Raw genomic sequence first — 22201 nt, 5'->3', positions numbered from 1 at the left:
TTTTTGTAAAAGTAAAGTGTCATGGGGCATCTTTGGTGCCTTAGTTGGTTAAGCGTATGACCTTGGCTCAGGACATGATTTCAGAGCATGCCCCTCCTGTTGTTGAGCTCCCTGCTCATTAGGAAGTCTGTTTGTCCCTCTACTCCTCCCCCCACTTGTACATACATTCAAGTAAATAAATAAAATATTAAAAAAAAATCAAAGTGGCATAACAAACTTCCAAAATCCAAGGGATACTTGTAAATCTTATAAAGTGATCATTAAATGTCATAAATTTATGATTAAAATGTGATAAAATTTAAAAAAAGCACAGCTTAGCACAAAATATATGGTATTAATTTTGATATATTTTTAATAAAATAAATTTTAATACTAAGCAGTTTATTCAGATAGTTAATAAGAAAATCATTCAGATTCCTTATATTAGGAACCATGCATAACTTAGAGACCCCTGTATTGGGATTCATCAATACATCTTAAACCACATTCTTCTGGCTCTTCCAGAACCATGAAGAAAAAACCACAGAGAGGAAAGAGAAAATGAAAGAAGTTAAAAAGAAAAATAAAGAAAAAGTTTAAGAAAATAAAGAGAGATTGAGAGAGAAAGCAGGGGGGCACAAAATGGAAACCAATCCTCACCTCCTTGTCTTCTTCACCTATCCTCTGATTTTATCTCCTACCATCCCATTTATTCAGTTTAATTTACTAACCATAATCTTTCTATCTCTCCCTCTTCAGTTCTTTGATGTCTGGATTAATAACTCGATGACCCTCTCAGGACAGGATGCTGGTTTAAACACATCAATCTACTAAGCCAAAATATTGCTATAATTTAACAGAGACTCTTGGAAACTCCCCAATACTTAAGATATAAAATGACTCAGAAAAGTAGTGGCATAATTATGTCACATTTCTCTGGCTCCTCTTCAGAGGAGAAACAAGGGATATACAATTATTTCCCTGAAGTGAGAACTTTATGGTAAATTAATTTTTTAATGAATCTCAGGTATATACATTTGGATTATTCACCACTTTATTAATGATACATTGTCACCTCTGATCCATGCACACATATATATAAATACATATGTTCGGAATATAATGAAGACTCATGAATTCATTACCCAAATTGAGAATATTAAGCATCACTAAAAATACAGCTATAACCATGTTTCTTCCTCATCATGTTCCCTTGCCTCCTCTAACTCCAAGATACTTAATATCCTGAATTTTATTATTCCTTTTTTTAAATTATGGTAAAAGAAAAAATGACATTTTGCTATTTTAATCATTTTTAAGTGTACAGTTCAATGGCACTAAGTACATTCATATTGTTGTGCAACTACTATTCTCTTGTTTTAAAAATTTACATAAACATACCTAAACAAAATATTAAACTTAAACTTTATTGTACTGAACTTCATAAAAAGAATAATCATTCTGTATTTATCTCAACACTATTTTACTTGACACTATTTTAGAAAAATTCATCTACAATTTCTGCAAACAAGTCCTGCTTGTCTTTGTCAGTTTTATTTCTGAGTATTTCAGGTTTTTAAATATTTATTATTGCTACTGTAAATTTCTTCTTTTAAATTGACATTTTAAGTTATTTGCTACTGATGTAGAAAACATGATACACTGATCTTCTAGCTATCCACCTCGATAAGTTCTGGTATTTCAACACAGTAAATTCTTTTGGGTTTCCTATACATCAGATAAACTATAAGTTTTATTTCTTCTCATCCAATTCTTATGGATTTCTCTGTTTATTTTCCAGACTAGAACTTACAGTACAATGAAAAAGAAGTGAAAAATGGGCATCTTTGTCTTATTTTGTAAACTCCCAGTGTACTTTATCATAGGTAAGTCAAGTTACCTAAATAAGCCCTTTCTTAAGAGTAAACGCTGCATGATTCCGATCCTCACAGTTGTACCTGGAGAGTCACACATATAGTTGTAGACTAACAGAAATATCTGATGACACAAATAACTTTTGCATGTAGGGGAAAAGCTGAAATTTGGCCAGAGAGCTGGCTATATTTGTGAAATGTTGGCTGATAAGAAAATTCATTTAGATTTGTTAAAATACCCTTTTAATCCCTTGTCATATTTAGAACAACTTGAAAGGTGGTTAAGGTGTTACAGTGAGCACCTGAATACAAGAAAACTGAAGCACAGATAGTCCTACCATCAAGATCATGGAGCAAGTGAGAGACACAACTGTATATTGTTATCTCTAGATGCCCAGTCCATCTCATCATCCCAACAGGTGAGGAAAGCAAAACACCTTATGGTCTAAAATGCATCCAAACAGAAGCTATTCTCAGCTCTCCCAATCATGATGATTTTAAGTGTCTATTACCCACTTTGCACTTTGCTAGGACTCTCAGTGAATGATGAAACATATCAAAAAAATTAAAAGTGTGTAACCAGCACTAACAAACAATGTCAGTTAAGGGAATTTTTGGGGAGTTCAACCAAAACTGTTGAAAGAGAGGGGTGCCTGGGTGGCACTGTGGGTTAAGTGCCCAACTCAGGTCTTAACCTCAGGATTCAAGCCCTGTGTTGGGCTCTACATTGGGCATGGAGCCTACTTAAACAACAACTATAAAAAGGGAAAGCTAGGTCCTCCTCTCCTATACCCTCCAAAGTGTACTGTCCATCAGCTGAGGGAATTCCCAGTTTACAGAAATCACTGAACTCCTGCTCACTTTTCAGGAAATTTCCTTTAAGCATACTGGTTTCTCGGAAAGCATTTTTTTTCTTGGCCTATAACAAATCAGTCAGGGCAGACTGTTTCTTTTGGCCTGATGCCATAATGAAAGGCTTAAAGATAAACCAGCAGCATCTGAAACTGAAACTAAAGACCGAATATTTCCTTAATTCTTCTTTTCTTTCAAAACTAGACTCAGGTCAGTGAATACAAAGAAAGTATGTCAGAGATTTGAAAAAATTGGAATATAAATTTAAAGAGTTGTAATTTAGATTTTTATTCAAATGATTCACATAGGATTCACTGTGGATATAACAATAGGTGGCTTGCTATTATCCTTAGCAGGTTGGTTTTTTTTCCCCCAAATTCTTCTCCATATTGATAACACAGTTTTCCCCTAAAGCAAATCCCCATTCAAAACAAGAATAGATGGATCCCTTCGAGTCTATGCTACCAGACAACATTACAGTTACTAATTCAACTTCTGAGATACTATGATACTGGAAGAGAGTGACTTGGATACCAGACACCAATATTCCCACTCGTTGGGAGTCGTTATAAATGAATAAACTGTCTTTTTTATTTGCATCTTAGTCTCTTTAGATTTGGTGAGCAGAATTAATTCTTTGAGAACATTAATTCTTTACTCTGTATGATTACAAAAAAAAATGAGTTTCTGGACTGTAAAACTGAGACCCAGACACTACAGAACCCTTACAAAGTATTACCATCCCTATGAGACTGTACCAACCTGCCTGATTGGTTGGCTGGCTTCCTCCTATACCATTTACAACATTTCTCAAATTGTGTATATGCTTTTCCCTCCAACCATTTGCTTAAATAAGCACAATAACGTTCATCTGAATGCTCCTGGTCATAATGAGTACATTCTTCCATGACCATCCATATTATTGTCTAGCACTGACCATATGGTTTCTTCCACTAATATTCATTGTTTTGTAATTTTTGCTCTTTCCAATTAGAATACAAGCCATCAAGGACCAGCATCAGATCAGGTCACCTGAGATTAGCTTGGTTCCCAACACAAAGTACACAAAGTACACAAACAATACTGAGAATAAGCACAACTCTCATTCTTCCAACACCGTCTATGGTCATATATGTAACGCACACTGAAAAGATTTGCATTCCTTCATTCATTCAATGCATAATTACTGAGAATTTCCAATGAATAAGATCACCCTTTGTATAGTTACTCCACCGTCCTTGGAATGAAGATTCTGGACTCTGAGAATATCTGTATTGATTCTACCTATTTGAATCCACACTAACTTCTGAGGAAATTATAGTCTTAAGTTAAACTTAGTTCCTAAATCTAGAAAAATCAATACCCATGTCTTAATGTAGAAATCTGAGTCAACAGAAATTCTTTTTGAAGATGTACAATTCTCATTTATGCTGTTTCTTAAAATCTGTATAGATTCATCCATCTATCCAAACCCCCTTTCAGTATTTACTGAATACTTTCCATATGCCAGATGATACGCTAGTGGCCACAGATGCAGTTGTGATAAGACTGAAGAAACAGACATTACATTAGTAAAAAATAAACTAACCATATATCAGATAGAAATACCAAACAGAATTAAAAGGTGGTCATGGATGCTTTAGATTATATGTTAAGAGAAGGTATTATTTAGCTGAAGTCCAAATGTCAAGAAGGAATCATCTATCCATAAAATAGGGAAAAGCATTCCAGATAAAGCAATTTACGTAAAAGTCATTGTGATTGGAGTGTAGTAGCTGAGAAAAAACTATGTGAGATGAGGTCAAACATAACCTCATAAATAGCAATCAGACCACAGAGGACTTAGTAAAACAAGTTAGTTACAAAATCAGATTTAATTTTAAGTAGAAGTTGTTGGAAGATCATAAGCAGGGGGAATGACATGGTGACTTATGTTTTAAAAATACCACTCTGCTCTGCTACAGCAATGAAAAAGAAAACATGTCTAGAAAAAGATTTATACAGAAATGTTGTATCAGCTTTATACTAACAACTAAAATTGATGGAAATAGAGATATTCATCAATCAACAAGAGAATGGATAAACCAAATGGTATATTGTGCAATGGAATACTATGCAGCAATAAAGGCAAACAAAATAATGATTCATGCAACTACACAGATGAATATAAAAAATATACTGAGAAAAGAAGCCTTGCACAAAAGACCACGTACTGAAATGGTCATATTTACATGAAGTTCTAGAAAGACAAAACAAATACAGTTAAAGAAAATTCACAAGAGTAGTGTCAGAAGTAAGGAGATGGGGTAAGGACAGACTGACAAGTGGCACAGAGGGATTTTTCTGGAGTGGTAGTGATGTTCTATAACCTGATAGGGACTTGGATTATACATACAAGTGTATGCATTTATGTGATTCATTTAATGGTACACTGAAGATCTGAACATTTCAATGTATGTAAATTTTACCTAAAAAAGACACACACACACACACACACACATATGGGTGCCTGGATGGCTCAGTCAGTTAAGTATCTGCTTTCAGCTCAGGTCATGATCCCAGGGTCCTGGGATTGAGCCCTACTTGGATTCCCAGCTCAGCGGGGAGCCTGCTTCTCCCTTTCTTTTTCTCTCTCCTCCTTCTGCCCCACTCATATGCACATTCTCCCTCTCTTTCTCTCTCTCAAATAAATAAAATCTTAAAAAAAAAAAAAAAAGAACCATAAAGACTAACACTCAATAGAAAGCACTCTGGGATGATGGAGTAATGACCTCTGAAAATCTCCTCTGTAAAAGCAAAAAAAGCACTGGAAAAAAATCTGTCAAAACAAACTTTTTCAGAACTCTACAAATTAGCCAAAAGTCTGTAGCAGTATGAAATTTATCTAAGATACAGTTTACCTCAGTGAGAACAGAAAACTCTGTGGGGGACTTTTCACTATCCTATTCTCATTCCCCTCTCCCTTGCTCTACACAATAGCCTTGAAAAATAACAGCCCCACAACAGTTCTGAAAAGCTGCCTAAAAGCCAATGGAGGGGGAGAAAGGGTTTGGAACTGCCCAAAAGTCCACCCTACATGATTATCACTACTGACTTGGTTAAAAGCTTCCTTACAAGTTCATAGGGCTTGTCTTTATTTAACTTGATTCTGAGCTCACTTGGTGTAAACAGCCCTACCCCTGGGACTAATGCTAATCAGCAGCAACTATTTAACAATTATTAACAATCTGAAGTAGTTGGCTCTAATAAAAAAACTGAAATTTATCTTAAAAGAAAAAATGGAGAATGAGGTTTATGGAGGGCTCTGAAAAGCTCCAACATAGTCCTAGGAATCTAGAAGGCCACCCATTTGTGCAGGGCTGTGTGCACACACAGAAAAGATCTAATCTCTCACCTCAAACTGACCTTGAGGTTCTGCACAAACAGGAAATAAAAGCAAAGGCAGAATTGCAAACAGCTGTCAGAGCACAGAAGGCATACCCCAACATATACCCAGAGCCCCTTGGTAAGGGCTGGGAGGTTTACTGGTTCAAGGCATAAGGAAGCCAACTGTTAGCTCACCAAGAACCTAAATGAAAAAAGACTTCACTAGCTATACACAATAAACAACAAAGATGTTACAGAATTAGTTCAGGAAAGTCACTGAAGAGCAACAACAGCGAATCTCAAGGAGGGGAAATTTTGGATTTCCTGAGTTACCGTATTATATAAAATATCCAGTTTCAACCCCCCCAAAATTTTACATGACGTAGGGCAAAGAAAGTATGGTTCATGTATTCAACAGAAATGATTCCTAAGGAAACCCAGAAACTTCTTCATTTGACTTACTAAACAAAGACTTTAAATCAGCTGTTACATTTTCAAAGAACTAAAGAAAAGAAAACCAGTATCTAAAGAATTAACAGAGAGAATGAGACCACCACCTACCTTACCAAATAAAGAATATCAATAAAAAATTATAAAAAAATAATCTCTGGCTTCAAAAAGTATTTTAAAAAGTATAATGAACAAAATACGAAATTCACTAGAGAGATGCAATAGATGACTTAAGCTGGCAAAAGAAAAAAAAATCAGCAACCCTGAAGACAAGTTAATTGAAATTCTCCATCTGAGAACAGGGGAAAAAAAGGTAAAGAAGAATGAACAGAGCCTCAGAAATGTAAAGACACACACACACACACACACACACAAATGTATAGATACTATCAAGTGTACCAACATATGTATAATGGAAAAACAGAAGAGTAGAGAAAAGGGGGGAGAAGGAATATCTGAAGAAATAATAGCCAAAATGTTCCCAAAGTTGATACCAGGTAAATATGTATATATCATAAGCTCATCAGTGCAGTCTTATCATTATTGCTTAATTCTCATTACCTAGTTGCCTATTTACAGAACTTCCTAAACTTGATGAAAAACATTAACCTGCACTACTAAGAAGCTCAAAAAACTTCAGAGTTCTACACCTGACAAAGCATAGTCAAGCTATCAAAAAGCCAAAGACACAATCTTCAAAGCAGCAAGAGAAAAGTGGTTCATCATGCACAAGGGAGCCTGAGTAAGATTAATAACTAAGTTCTCATCAGAAATCATAGAAGCCAGAGGGCAGAAGCATGATATATTCAAAGTACCAAAAAAAAAAACAAAAAACAAACCTATCACCAAGAATTGTATACCCTGCAAAACAATCTTCCAAAATGAAAGTGACTATTAAACTCTGTGAATATACTTAAAAACCATTGAACTATTGTATTCTTAAAATGAGTAAATCATATTTTACATATTACATCTCAATAAAGCTGTTATATTAAAAAATTGAAAGAGAAATCAAAACATTCCAGATAAAAACTCATTGAGAAAATGTCACTCACAGACCTGCCCTAAAAGAAATACTAATGGAAGGACACTAAACAAAAGGACACTAGACAGTAACTTAAATCCACAAGCAGCAGCCAAGAGCATCAGTAAAGAGAACTCTATAGGTAAATATAAAATGTAGTATAATGTCATCTTTTTCATCTGATTTGAAAAACAACTGAATAAAGCAGTAATTATAAAACTGCACTGATGAGCTTATGATATATACAGATTTACTTGGTATAATAATAGCACAAATAAGGGGTGAGGAAACATTTATAATGTAGTAAAGTTTCTGTATAGTACTGAAACTGGATTACTATTAAACAAAAGTATGCTGTTCTAAGATGTTAATTATAACCCCCAGGGAATCCCTAGGAAAAAAAACACATACAGTAAAAGAAATGACAAAGATTCCAGTCATATGAAATGTCCAAAATAGGCAAAATTTTTAAAAAAAGAAAGTAAATTAGTAGTTATCTAGAGGTAGAAAGGGTATGTGATTGGAGTGTAATAGCTAAGGGATATGGAGTTTTCTTTTTCAAATGATGAAAATGTTTTTAAATTGACTGTGGTGTTAGTTGCACAACTCTTTGAATATACTAAAAATTATTGAACTGTACACCTTAAAATGGGTTAATTGTATATATGTGAGTTGTATCTAAATAAGTTGTTTTTCTAAAAAACAAAAATAAAACTGAATTAAGAGACAAACTAAAAAATACCTGTATAACACAAAAGATGGCAGTAACAGAAGAACAAAGACATAAAAAAGAACACATATTTAAAAAGATAGCAAAATGGAAGATATAAGGCCTATCTTCTTATTGATTACATTAAATAGAAAAGGACTAAACACTCCCAATCACAAGTCAGAGACTGGCAGAATGGATCTTTAAAGAAACAAGATCCAACTGCACACTTTTTCAAGAGACATAATTTAGATTCAAAGACAAAAACAGGTTTAAAGAACAGGAAAAAAATCATGCTAACAGTAACCAAAAGAGGTAGAGTAGCTACATTAATAGAAAAGAAGAAAATTGTTAGTAGAGGTAAAGAAAGACATTTCATAATGATTCAACAAGCCAAAGATTAAAAATAAGAATATAAGAAAAAATGTTGGAAGGTATCTACATTTCTGATAAAAGAACAATTCAGTAGGCTGATCAATAAAATCTGAGAGTTACCTACTTACATAAATAACAGGTTGCTGAAATACAAGATCTATTTGAGTTTTTTAAAACTACACTAACATCCATTTCTTAAAGAAATATAAAATTACATATTTTAACAATTAGAATACAGATTTCACAATTTGGGAAAAAGTAAATGTCTGTTTCCTCAAATAAATATCGTCTGTTTTAAAAATACTTAAAGTGGGATGCCTGGGTGGCTCAGTAGTTGAGCACTTGCCTTTGGCTCAGGTCATGATCCTGGAGTCCCGGGATTGAGTACCGCATCAGGCTCCCTGCATAGAGCCTGCTTCTCCCTCTGCCTCTGTCTCTGCCTCTCTCTTGCTCTGTCTTGTCATGAATAAATAACTAAAATATTTAAAAAATAAAAATACAAGTACTTTAAAGTGCAGAAAAGGGAGGCTAAAAAGATGGCATAGTAGGAGGGCCCTAACCTTACCTTGTCTCACAGATACACCTAGTTAACACTAACATCATCAGCACAATCACCCAGAAAAGGATCCAAAGACCGGCAGAACAAACTCCACAACTAAAAGTATAATGGAGGCCACATCAAAGAAGGTAAGAAGGGCAAAGATGTGGTTTGAGAGGAAAATGGACAGTGGCTTTCAATGGTAGAAAGGGAGCCAGTGGTGCAGAGAAAGACAAAAAACAGACTATCACACTGGGGAGCATGCAGGGGAAACACAAATCCCCAAAACATTTTGGTATGAAAGCAGAAGGGGCCAAATTTCATGAGTTCTTACAACCAGCTGGGCTCCAAGCCTGGAATTTTAAAAACCAGTAGGCTAGGCTCTGTGAGAGCCCTGAGGGCATTAGGAAGCAGAGTCCTGTCCTTAAAGAGACAGTGTGACAGCCAGCCAGCCCACCAAGATAGTGTGGAAGTAACAATTTGAAAAATGCTTGGGGCAAAGATGATGTGGTGTGTATATATAACATTCCATTTTATTTATATATGGTGTGTGTGTGTGTGTGTATATATATATATATATCTACCATAATATTCCATTTTATTTACATATGATGTGGTATATATATATATATGTATATATATCTACCATAATATTCCATTTTATTTATATATATATTTATATATATATATTTATATATATATATATCTAAGAGACAAATACCCACCATTTGCTTCGATGTGCATGGAACTGGAGGGTATTATGCTGAGTGAAATAAGTCAGTTGGAGGAGGACAATCATCAAATGGTTTCACTCATACAGGAAATATAGGAAGTAGTGAAAGAGACTATAAGGGAAAGGAGGGGAACTGAGTGGGAAAAATTAGAGAGGGAGACAAATCACAAGAGACTCCTAACTCTGGGAAACAAAGGGTTGTGGAAGGAAAGGTGGGTGGGGGGTTGGGGTGAGTGGGTGATAGGTGATGAGGAGGGCACTTGATGGGATGAGCACTGAGCGTTACTCTGTATGTTAGCAAATTGAATTTAAATTTAAAAAATTTAAAAAATTTAAAAAGAAAAATTCTGGGGGCAAATGGGAGAGACAGTGATTTACCCATCTCAGAACATGGCCTGGAGAGGCAGGGATCATGGAGAGATCCCTCCAGTAACAAAGGAGCTGGCAGGCACCATTTCCCTCCACCACACCCCAGCATAAACACACAGCCACCAGCAGAAACCAGTGCAACAGTGACACTTGCTACCTAACTTGCTTACACCAAACCCCTGACCCTCCCCACACCCCTACACACACACACACTCCACTTCAGGGAATCTGCCCCTTCCAGTCAAGATCGCCTCAGTGGGGGTAATACAGGGCCCCTCCTTCAGAAAACTGGTACAAACTTCTCCAGAACCACATCTCCCAATCCACATCTTTTATGGACCTAGGTTCTAGGAGTAGCAGAGGCAGGTCTCATTCATAAGCAGGCCAGTGTACACTTGGTTACCTGGGCCTCCCCCTTCTTGGGCTCTCTAATAAATACATTTTTAAAATCCTTAAAAAAAAAAAAAAAATGAAGCCAGAGTAGCAATCCTTATATTAGAGAAAACAGACTTTAAAACAAAAACTGTAACAAGACAAAAAAAAGTACACTATACAATCATAAAAGGGACAATTCAACAAATAATAATTGAAAATATTTATGCACCCAACATAGGCTCACCCAAGAAAAGTAGGTAATAACAAACACAAAAGAAATAATTAACAGTACTATAATAGTAGGGGACTTTAACACTCTACTTACCTTAATGGATGGTTAATTCAAACAGGAAATCAACAAGAAAACAGTTGCTCTGAATGACACACTGGACCATATGAATTTAACAGATACAGTCAGAACATTCCATCCTAAAACAGCAGAATACACATTCTCCTAAGTGCATATGGAATATTCTCCAGAAAATATCACCTATTACGCCACAAAACAAGTCTTAAACTCAAAGAGATCAAAGTCATAACATACATCTTTTCTAACCACAACACTATGAAACTAGAAAACAAACCACAAGAAAAAAACTACAAAGGGTTCAAATACATGGAGGTTAAATAACATACTACTAAACAATGAATACATCAACCAAAAAATTAAAGAAATCAAAAATTACATGAAGACAAAAGAAAATGAAAACACAATGATTCAAAATCCTTGGGATACAGCAAAAGCAGTTCAAAGGGGTAAATTAATACCAACATAGACCTACATCCAGAAAAAAGAAAAAATTCAAAGAAACTAGAAAAAGAACAAACAAGGAAGAAATCAGACAGGGAGACAAACCATGAGAGATTCTTAACTATGGGAAAGAAACTAAGAGTTGCTGAGGGGGTGGGAGTGGATGGGGTATTTGGGTGACAGGTATTAGGGAGGCACGTGATGTGATGACCACTGGTGTTCTATGCAACTGAGCAATTATTGAACTCTACATCTGAAACTAATGATGTACTATATGTTGGCTAATTGGATTTACATTTTTAAAAAACTCCCCCAAAATAAAAGTTCGGGTCCATATAGCTTCACAGGCAAATTCTATCAAACATTTAAAGAAGAGTTAATAGCCACTCTTTTTAAACTATTCCCAAATAAATTAGAGGGAGGAAAACATCCAAATTCATTCTATGAGATCAGTTTCATCATACCAAAACCAGATAAACACACTACAAAAAAAGAGAACCATGGGCCAGTATCTCTGATGAACACAGATGCAAAGATCCTCAACAAAATACTAGCAAGCCAATTCTAGCCATTCATCATTATCAAGTTGAATCTGCTCTATTCATGAGATGCCAAGGGTGGATCAATAGTCACAAATCAATGTGATACATCACATCAATACAACAAAGGATGAGAAGAACCACATGATCATTTCAACAGATTTAGAAAAAGCATTTGGCAAAGTACAACATCCATTCATAATAAAATAGGTCTAGAGGGTACATACCCTGACATAATATAGCCCTTACATGAAAAATCTATAGCCAACATCATACCTGTGGTAAAAAAATGGACAGCATTTTTTCCCCTAACGTCAGAAACGAGGGGAAGAAAAAAAGAAACAAACAAGGACATGCACTCTCACCAATTTTAGTCAACATAGTACTGGAAGTCCTAGTCACAATAATCCAACAATAAAAAGAAAGAAAAGGCATCCAAGATGGTAAGGAAGACGTAAAACTTTCACTATTTGCAGATGACATGGTACTATAGATAGAAAATCCTGGAGTACCTGGGAGGCTCAGTCAGTTAAACATCTGCCTTCTGCTCAGGTCATGATTTCAGTGACCTGGGATCAAGCCCCGCATCGGGCTCCCTGCTCAGTGGGGAGCTTGTTTCCCCCTCTCTGTGCCACTTGCCTACTTGTGTGCTCGCTCTCTCTGTGTCAAATAAATAAAATCTTTAAAAAAAAATCCAAAAGAGGGAGAGGTGAGGGGATGGGGAGGATAAGGTAACTGGGTGATGTATTGAGTACTGGGTCTTAATTAAGACTGATGAATCACTGACTCTATCTCTGAAACCAGTAGTACATTATATGTTAACTAACTGAATTTAAATAATGTTTAAAAAGAAAAATAAATTAATTTTTAAAAGAGGAAATTCTAAAGACCTCACCAAAAACAGCTAGAGCTGATAAGTAAATTCAGGATACAAAATCACTGTACAGAAATCTGTTGCGTTCCTATACACTAATAATGAAGTCACAGAAAATGAAATTAACAATTATAACTGCACCAAAAATAAAATTTCTGGGGATCCCTGAGTGGCTCAGTGGTTTGGCGCCTGCCTTTGGCCCAGGATGATTCTGGAGTCCTAGGATTGAGTCCCACATCGGGCTCCCTGAATGGAGCCTGCTCTCCCTCTGCCTGTGTCTCTCCCTCCCTCCCTCTCTCTCTCTCTCTCTCTCTGTGTGTGTGTCTCTCATGAATAAATAAATAAAATCTTTTAAAAAATAAAATAAAATTTATATGAATAAACCTAAAGATCTGTACTTTGAAAACTATAAACACTGATGAAAGAAGTCAGACATTCAGTGCTCATGGATTAGAAGAAAAATATCATTAAAATGTCTATGCTACCCAAAGCGATCTACACATTTAAAAATGTACTCCCTATCAATATATAAACAGTATTTTTCACAGAATTGGAAAAAATAATCCTAAAATTTGTATGAAATCACAAAAGACCCCAGAGACCCAAATCAATTTTGAAAAGACAGAACAAAACTGGAGGAATCACAATTCCAGAATTCAAGTTATATTACAAAGCTGTGGTAATTGCAACAGTATAGTATAACACAAAAACAGACATACAGACCAATAGAACACAATATAACACCCAGAAATAAACCCACAATTATATGGTCATTTAATCTTTAGTAAAGGAGAAAATAATATGCAATGGGAAGAACCCATTTCTTCAACAAATGGGTGTTGGAAAAACTGGGACAGTTACATGCAAAAGAATGAAACTAGGCTACCTTCTTACATCATATATAAAATAAACTCAAAACAGATTAAGAACCTAAACGTGAGATCTGAAACCATAAAAATCCTGGAAGAGAACACAGGCAGTAATTTCTCTGAATTGGCTGTAGTAATATTTGTCTACATGTGTCTCCTGAGGCAAGGGAAATAAAAGCAAAAATAAATCATTGGAATTACATCAAAATAAGAAGCTTCTTCATAACAAAAAATACAAGCAACAAAACTGAAAGGCAACCTACTAAATGGGAGAATATATTTGTAAATGACAAATGTGATAAAAGCGTTAGTATCCAAAATATGTAATAAACTGATACAACTTGACACCCAAAAAACAAATACTCTGATTAAAATGGGCAGAAGAGTGGCATCTTGAGGGTTCACATGGATACTGGGATTTGTTTTTCCCTCTGCCTCTCTCCCTGCTTGAGCTCTTTCTCTCTCAAATGAATAAAAAATCTTTTTAAAAAAATAGTTAAAATGGGCAGAAGAGGGACACTTGGGTAGCTCAGTTAAGCGTCTGCCTTCAGTTCAGATCATAATCTTGGGCCCTGCATCAGGCTTCCTGCTCAGTGGGGAGTCTGCTTCTCCCTCTGCCCCTCACACCCCTTGTGCATTCTTTCTGTCACAAATTAAAAAATAAAATCTTTAAAAAAATAAACAAATAAATAAAATGGGCAGAAGACACCAACAGACATTTCTCCATAGAAGACATACAAATGGTAGGCTCCCTGCTCAGCAGGGGTTTGTGTCTCCCTCTCCCTCCGGGCATTAGCATTTGTCCTCACTCACTCTCTCCTCTCTCAAATAAATAAAATCTTACAAAAAAAAAAAAATCCTTAACATCAATCACTACAATGCTACAATGAGATATCACCTCACAACTATCAGAATAGCTAAAATTAAAAAACGAAAGAAACAACAGGTGTTCGCAAGGACATGGTACCCTCGCGACCACTAGTGGGAGCGCAAAGTGGTACAGCCACTGTGGAAAACAGTATGGGAATTCTTCAAAAAGAAAAGAACTACCCTAAGACTCAGTAATTACACTACTGGATACTTACCCAAAATTCACAAAAACACTGATCTGAAGGGATACATGCATCCTTATGTTTACTGCAGTATTATTTACAATAGCCAAATTATGAAAGGAGACCAAGTGTCCACCAACAGACAAATAAAGATACACACACACACAAAATTCAGTATTATTTAGCCAGAATAATGAAATCTTGATATTTGCAACATGAATGGAGCTACACAGTATGATGCTAAGCAAAATAAGCCAGAGAAAGATAAATACTATAGGATTTCACTCATATGTGAAATTTAAGAAACAAAACAAACTAGGAAAAAAGAGACAAATCAAAAAATGGACTTTTAACTATAGAGAACAAACTGATGGTTACCAGAGGGGAGGCAAGTAGGGAAATTAATGAAATAGGTGATGGGAATTAGGAGTACACTTTTCGGGATCCCTGGGTGGCGCAGTGGTTTAGCGCCTGCCTTTGGCCCAGGGCGTGATCCTGGAGACCAGGGATCAAATCCCACGTCGGGCTCCCGGTGCATGGAGCCTGCTTCTCCCTCTGCCTATGTCTCTGCCTCTCTCTCTCTCTCTATCATAAAAAAATAAAAATTAAAAAAAAAAAAAAAAAGGAGTACACTTTTCACGATGAGCAATGGGTGTTGGTACAGAATTGCTGAGTCATCACATTGTACTCCTGAAACTAATATAATGCTGTATGTCAGCTGTACTGAAATTAAAAACAAAAGAGCGAAAAAAATGCTTTGAAGTATATACATGTCTATGTGACTGTTTACTAACATTCATGCATATCTATATACATATGTGAATAGCAACTATATACAATAGCATTTTCCATTTTAGTATGAATTCCAGTATGAGATCCACCTTACCTTTCTGTTTAATTACTAAGGCACCCAAACTGATTTCAAATATGGCTTCAGCTATTTTAGACAGATAGAATGGAAATCAGAAATCCAAATCAAGAACAATATTCTCTCTAAAGAGGCAGCATAACAGTTATTAAGAACGTGGACTTTAGGGACGCCTGGTGGCTCAGCGGATGAGCACCTGCCTTTGGCTCAGGGCGTGATCCTGGAGTCCTGGGATCAAGTCCCACACTGGGCTCCCTGTGAGGTGCCTGCTTCTCTCTCTGCCTGTATCTCTGCCTCTCTGTCTCTCTTATGAATGAATAAAAAAAATCTTTAAAAAAATAAATAAATAAATAACGTGGACTTTAGAGTTAGAATTACTGTGTTAAATGAATCATTATTTAAGGAGTAACTGAGTCAATAATCATAAAGCACTTCAAACATACCTGGCACACAATTTTTGCTATGTAATGTTTATTTAAAAAAATCAATTAAACAAGAAATATTTTTTCATTAATAACAGATATTTAGTCCCCTTCATAGGTAATCTGACTCAAACTCTATTTTGCTATATAGAGAGCATCTTAGCTGAGAATTTAGATACTAACAAAACTAAAATCACATTTTTTTTTTAATGTTGGAACTGTTCAGAACCTCTTCCACCCTTGATGTCAGACATTTCTCTGAAAATACTGGCATTTTTACTCACAGTCTAATTTTTTTATTCTGCACAAATGGCTATGAGAGGCCCCCATCACGTCCCCATCTCTCATAAGACTTTCCCCCATCAAATGAAAGTCTCTGCTGGATGAAAGTCTTCTGCATTCTATCAGTTCCTGCCTCATTTCCTTTCCTTTGGTCTTCACAGTTTCCCACAGCTAAGTCCCCTGACTTATTGACTTGAAAGCTTAGCCCTGGAATAGATTGAGTTGGTATTCAGCACTCCAGCAATTTTGGCCTGCCCCAAGCAACAACTCAGTGTTCTGATGAAAAACTTCCTAAATTTGAGGTTCCAAGTTTTATGTGTGCCCAATTTGCAGATATAGGCTTTTCTCTTGGTGTTTATGCCAAGTTTTAAATCAGTATGTACAACTAAACTAGTTTAATCCTAGGATGGAAACTCAGTCTTTCCCCAGCCTATCTGTAAATTGTTGCAGCTTGGCTGACTATGAAAAGATCCCCCAGATATTTCCCTAGGTTCCAAGTATTCACCTGCATAAGATTTCCCATTGCAGTGTGATGCCTGCATTTCAAACAGCATTTCACCTTGGCTCCCCTGTTGCCAATGACTTGCAAAAAACAACCAGACTATTACATCGCTTGGATACTGGACTTCCACTGTTAGGCCCAACAAGTGTTACACAATATGGGTATCACCTGCTTCCTACTGTTGTTACCAGCTGTGAATAACCAGCTAAGTGCTACTGAATACTAAGAGACCAATTTTTTCCCCCTATTTGCCCAGTTAAAATTGTGCTAATTTCTGTTACCACTGCTATCAGTGTAACAACTAACACTTTTTATCCTTTACTTTGCATTTGACAATGTCTTCGAGCTGTATCAATGTTAAATCAACCTTTTTCCGTCTTGTTCTCCCAAAGTCTCTATTCATGCCTCTTTTAAAATTTTTTCTTCAAAAAGGCAATCTTTTTTTTTTGCAATACCCTTATCATAGCTACTAATCCTTTTTTCATGCCACTCTAGATGTTACCTTATAACGTCTCATTGAGAGACTTTTCTGAAATACTCATAAATTGCTTACCACACAAACAGGAACCAGATTCTTTCACTAACAGAAATCAGATATCCAAATGAGTAGTGTTGTTCCTCAAAATAGTTATATATAGAAGACTCTTTAGCTATTCTAATGTTACGAGTGTTCAAAAACAGTTCTGGAATTCTTGAAAACTTGCCAGTTCCATATCTTTGACTTTGTCCAATAAGACCAAACCTGTTACTTAGAGTATTTGATCAAAGAGCAATGCTTGGCTAAATTACTATTTTCAAAAATTAAATTTATCTACAGAGGATGAAAAATTGCTATTACTAAAGAATTTTTAAAACTTTCTTACCCTCTGAAATTAATTGCAAAGTTTAAGACAAATGTAGAGAAAAAGCATCATAGGTAGACGAAATAGAACACAACCTTTGTACAACCTTACACAATTATCTCTAAGGTTCTTCCATACATAAAACGAAGTAACAACTTTCCTATTCCTATTCCTACAGGTTATTGTAGAGATTAAAGAGAGAAAACATGAAATCCCTGAAACCCATAAAGTGAATAAAGATCAGATATTTATGTTCATGCCTTAATGCTGTAAATAGAAAAATAAAAAATAGAAAAATAAAAAATGAGGTAAGACAGAGAAAGACAAAGACCATATGATTTCACTCCTTTGTGGAATTTAAGAAATTAAATTAAGAAATTTAAGAAACAGGGATCCCTGGGTGGCGCAGCGGTTTGGCGCCTGCCTTTGGCCCAGGGCGCGATCCTGGAGACCGGGGATCGAATCCCACGTCAGGCTCCCGGTGCATGGAGCCTGCTTCTCCCTCTGCCTGTGTCTCTGCCTCTCTCTCTCTCTCTCTCTGTGTGACTGTCATAAATAAATAAAAAAATAAAATAAAAAAAAAAATAAAAAATAAATAAATAAAAATATATATTAAAAAAAAAGAAAGAAATTTAAGAAACAAATTTAAGAAACAAATGAACATGGGGAGAAAAAAGAAAGGCAAAACAAGAAAAAGACTCAACTATAGGGAACAAACTGAGGGTTGCTGGAGGAGAGGTGGGCAGGGACAGGGGATAAATAGGTAATAGGGATTAAGTAGAGCACTTGTGATGAGCACTGGATGTTGTATGAAAGTAATGAATCACTCAATTCTACACCTGAAACTGATATTATTATAGTGTATGTTAACTATCTGGAATTTAAACAAAACCTTGAAAAGAAAAAAAAAACTATTTAGGACTGATTTGAGGATTAAGTTTACATCTTTATTTTGCAGAAGGCCAAAGACAAGAATCAAAGTTTCACTTAAAAAGATTCATTAAATTTTTTTTCATTAAAAAAAAAACTTACATGGAATAAACTTCTGGTTTTCAAGAAATAGTTCATGTTTTGGAAAGCGAAACCTAACTCAGTGAAAAAAGGAGGTGGAGGGAAATTCCACAACTGAGAGTCACAATAAATACTAATAAACCTTTTGATTCTGCAACATGGGACTTCCCCAAGGAACAGACAGGTTTTGCTAAGTCGACTGTAACGTTATCCAATCAGAGGTAGAGAGGGAAAGTGCCTTTGCAAATAAATACTGCATCCTAAGCCCACATTTTCTGAGACACTCAACTGCTTAGACTTTCTGAGCCTACTGCAGAGGAACCTCCAGTCACAGCATCATGAACCAAAGTGCTGTTCTTATTTTTTGTCTTATCTTTCTGACTCTGAATGGAACTCAAGGTAAGGAGCATGAAGGGATATTTAGTTTGTAAGGTCAGAAATAAGGCTCGGTATAAATTCTATAATTACAGGAATAGTGTATTTGCAAAGGTTTCATAGCCTACCTATAAATGAAGGGTAAATAAGCAGAGATTCTCTCTGGCCACAGATATACAGTCAGAATAGCAAATGGAATAAAGGAGAGAAGAAAGAAGAAAAGAGGAAGAGTAAAAGGATAGACAAAAAAAAAAAATATATATATATATAAGGGAATAAGGAAAGAGAGGATGAGACAAATACTTCCTTAGTTAACTCAGCTTAATTAACCATATGAATTGGGCCTCAAGGGTATGAATTTACATTTCATAAACCGCAATTCCTTTCTTTCAAATAATCAACTAATTAATCATTAAGAGCTGTGTTATAATGGGAATCTTTCTTGACTTATTCAAATGGCATGGGGATATTGGTTCTGCTTAGTAGGAGACAATCCACATTATATGCCTAAAATAAAAACTGCACTAACCTTCCCTGATGTACCTGTCTCTTTTTCCCACAGGAATACCTCTCTCTAGAACTATACGCTGTACCTGTATCAAGATTAGTGATCAACCTGTAAATCTAAGGTCCTTAGAAAAAATTGAAATGATTCCTGCAAGTCCATCGTGTCCACATGTTGAGATCATGTGAGTAAAATGCCATCTGAATATCACTTCCCTAGTTGTAATCATATATTAAATATATGACTATGATCACAAAATCAGTAAAGGGTTTGTAATGATTCTAAGACTTTTGTATAACAAAAGGAACATCTAGACTGAAACCTAAATGTCTGGCCTAAAATCTGTATACTCTGTTTTATTGGTCCAAAACTGTTTTATGTATTTTCACTCTTACTTACTTCTACAGTGCCACAATGAAAAAGAGTGGGGAGAAAAGATGTCTGAATCCAGAATCTAAGACCATCAAGAGTTTAGTGAAAGCAATTAGCAAGAAAAGGTAGGTTTGCTGCACTTTGCAGAAGAACTGCTCTTTAAGAAATGTCAATTTTGGGAAGTCAGAAATATTTGCACTGAGTTTTCCTGTGGGATCCTTGGCTTGAAAGTGTGTTTACCACCAAGCCTGCCTCTACCTCTATTTATTTGTAAACTGAGATGTCATCTCCTGTAGTATCAAAAGTTACCCTACCTGTCTAGAAGTGTCAACCTTGAGGCAGAGCTTTAACTATTCAAGCAAAGCTACCAAATTTCCCCCAAGCCTTTCCTGGGCTTAAAAAAACAGCCCCTATAATCCACAATGACCATTTAGCAGCAGGAAATCTGACCACTTTGCCTAGGGACTTGGGGTTACCTATGAAATCAGAATGTTCCCAGCAGAACCCAGGCTGAAGCCATAGTTGAGTATATCACACTTTCACACTTCCTTTCTCTCTCTTTTTTGTTTTTTTTTTTTTTACAGGTCTAGAAGATCTCCTTGAACACAGACGCGTAATCACCATAGTACTGATAAAGATGGACCAGAAAGAGACTACCTCTGCCATCATTTCCCTGTATACAATACATGCAAGCCCTAATTGTCCCTGGATTACAGTTCTCCTAAAAGGTGACCAATCACCATCACCAAATTAGCTGCTACTACTCTTTGAGGGAGGTGAACGGTTGGTTCATCGCTCTGCCCTGCCAGTATAAGCCAGTATAAGCTATGCTGAGGTGCTACATTTTTAGTGAATGTACCAGATCCTAGCCCTACTACTGACACTTTCCTCACCTTTGCTATCTTGTAAATGTTACTAAGGGACATTTCCACCTCTAAGCTTATCAGAGTTCTCAGAACTTCTAAAAATAGTCATAATGCTTTTTGAATTAAAAATCTTTACTTCATAGGCTTCTACTGCTATCCTCCCAAGGGGCCCATATTCTTTCAGTGGTTATATGTACACAACTCCAAATACAAAGAGCCTAAAGAAATCTGGAAATGTATTTGAAAATATTATTACTTAATAAAAACCTACACAAAGTAGAATTCTTAGATGTACATGTTTCCTACTGGTTTTCAGTGTTTATGGAGTAACTTGTGTAAGTACCATACATGAATGTGCAATGAAAAAAATTTAAATCTAGATATGTAATCTGCATGTTATATAAGATAAATATTCTGAATGTGTTTCAAAATAAAAATGCTGTGCTCTCTTGGAAATGTTAAGATTATGTAACAGTCAACATCAAGAATTAATAAAACAATGACTAAGACAAAGTAATCTAGTGGGTCATTTGAATGGGACATGTATTTCATAAAAGAATCCAATAAGTAGAAAACAAATGAGTTTGAAAATTATCATATTCTTTCCAACTGCAGTATTCTGAAAGGCCCATCATACAAGACTCCTTCAGAACTGATATGGCCTAACAGACTTCGCCTAAGCTTCAGACCCTTATATGCAAATGTCTACAAGACATCTCCCCCTGAATATTCCACAGAAACATCAAACTCCAAAATATCTCAAATTCCCCTCTCCCCCAGATCTAGTTCTCCTCCTCTATTCGATGGTCTAGTTTTACAGCACTAGCATCCACTTACTTCCCCAAACCAGAAACCTGGGATAATTCTACATTCCTTCTCCCTCACCTCCCATAGCCAATTAGTCATTAAGGAAATATTTGCAATGCATTTATAGTTGGCAAATTAGTAGCATCTAGAATATATAAAGAATTCCTATGAATGAAATAGGAAAAGACAGACAACTAAATGAAAAATGGAGAACAGAAATAAATGAATAGGAATTATACAGAAAAAATGCATGCTGCACAAGCTGAATATAAAAAGTATTCAACATCACTAATAATCAGGGACATCTACATTCAAATCATATTGGGATACCATCTGATACCACCAAACTGGCAAAATTCTTTAAGCTGGATAACTACCAACTGATAAGAAGGTTGTAAAGCAATGAGGAATACCCCTCTACTGCTGGTGGAGGAAGGAAAGGAGAAGAAACAGCTTTAACTGCTTTGAAACCAACTTGGTATTCTTATAAAATTTAACATGTGCACACTCTATGTCTAAGCAGTACTACTACTATGTATACACCATAGATAAATTCTTCTTGCATATGACATATATGAGAGAATGTTTTAGCAATATTGTTTATAACAGCAAAACTCTGG

At 35.7% G+C, this 22201-nt stretch overlaps 2 protein-coding genes and 1 long non-coding RNA gene across 12 annotated transcripts in view; 1 reads left to right on the top strand and 2 right to left on the bottom strand.

The window, feature by feature from the left end:
- ART3 (ADP-ribosyltransferase 3 (inactive)) overlaps window positions 1–22201 on the bottom strand; it is a 207122-nt gene that overhangs the window by 125165 nt on the left and 59756 nt on the right. The gene's annotated exons all lie outside the window — the stretch shown is intronic.
- The window catches only part of LOC144304097 (uncharacterized), a 109024-nt gene that overhangs the window by 59653 nt on the left and 27170 nt on the right, over window positions 1–22201 (bottom strand). The gene's annotated exons all lie outside the window — the stretch shown is intronic.
- CXCL10 (C-X-C motif chemokine ligand 10) lies at window positions 18902–21287 on the top strand. Its single transcript, XM_077882517.1, has 4 exons — window positions 18902–19055; window positions 19594–19720; window positions 19944–20033; window positions 20493–21287. The coding sequence occupies exons 1-4, from the start codon at window positions 18995–18997 to the stop codon at window positions 20509–20511; spliced, it is 297 nt and encodes a 98-aa protein (XP_077738643.1). The 5' UTR covers window positions 18902–18994; the 3' UTR covers window positions 20512–21287.

This window comes from Canis aureus, chromosome 33 (assembly GCF_053574225.1).
Source record: "Canis aureus isolate CA01 chromosome 33, VMU_Caureus_v.1.0, whole genome shotgun sequence".
NCBI lineage: Eukaryota > Metazoa > Chordata > Mammalia > Carnivora > Canidae > Canis > Canis aureus.
The sequence above is the reverse complement of the archived record's forward strand: the minus strand, read 5'-3'. Positions and strand labels throughout refer to the sequence as shown.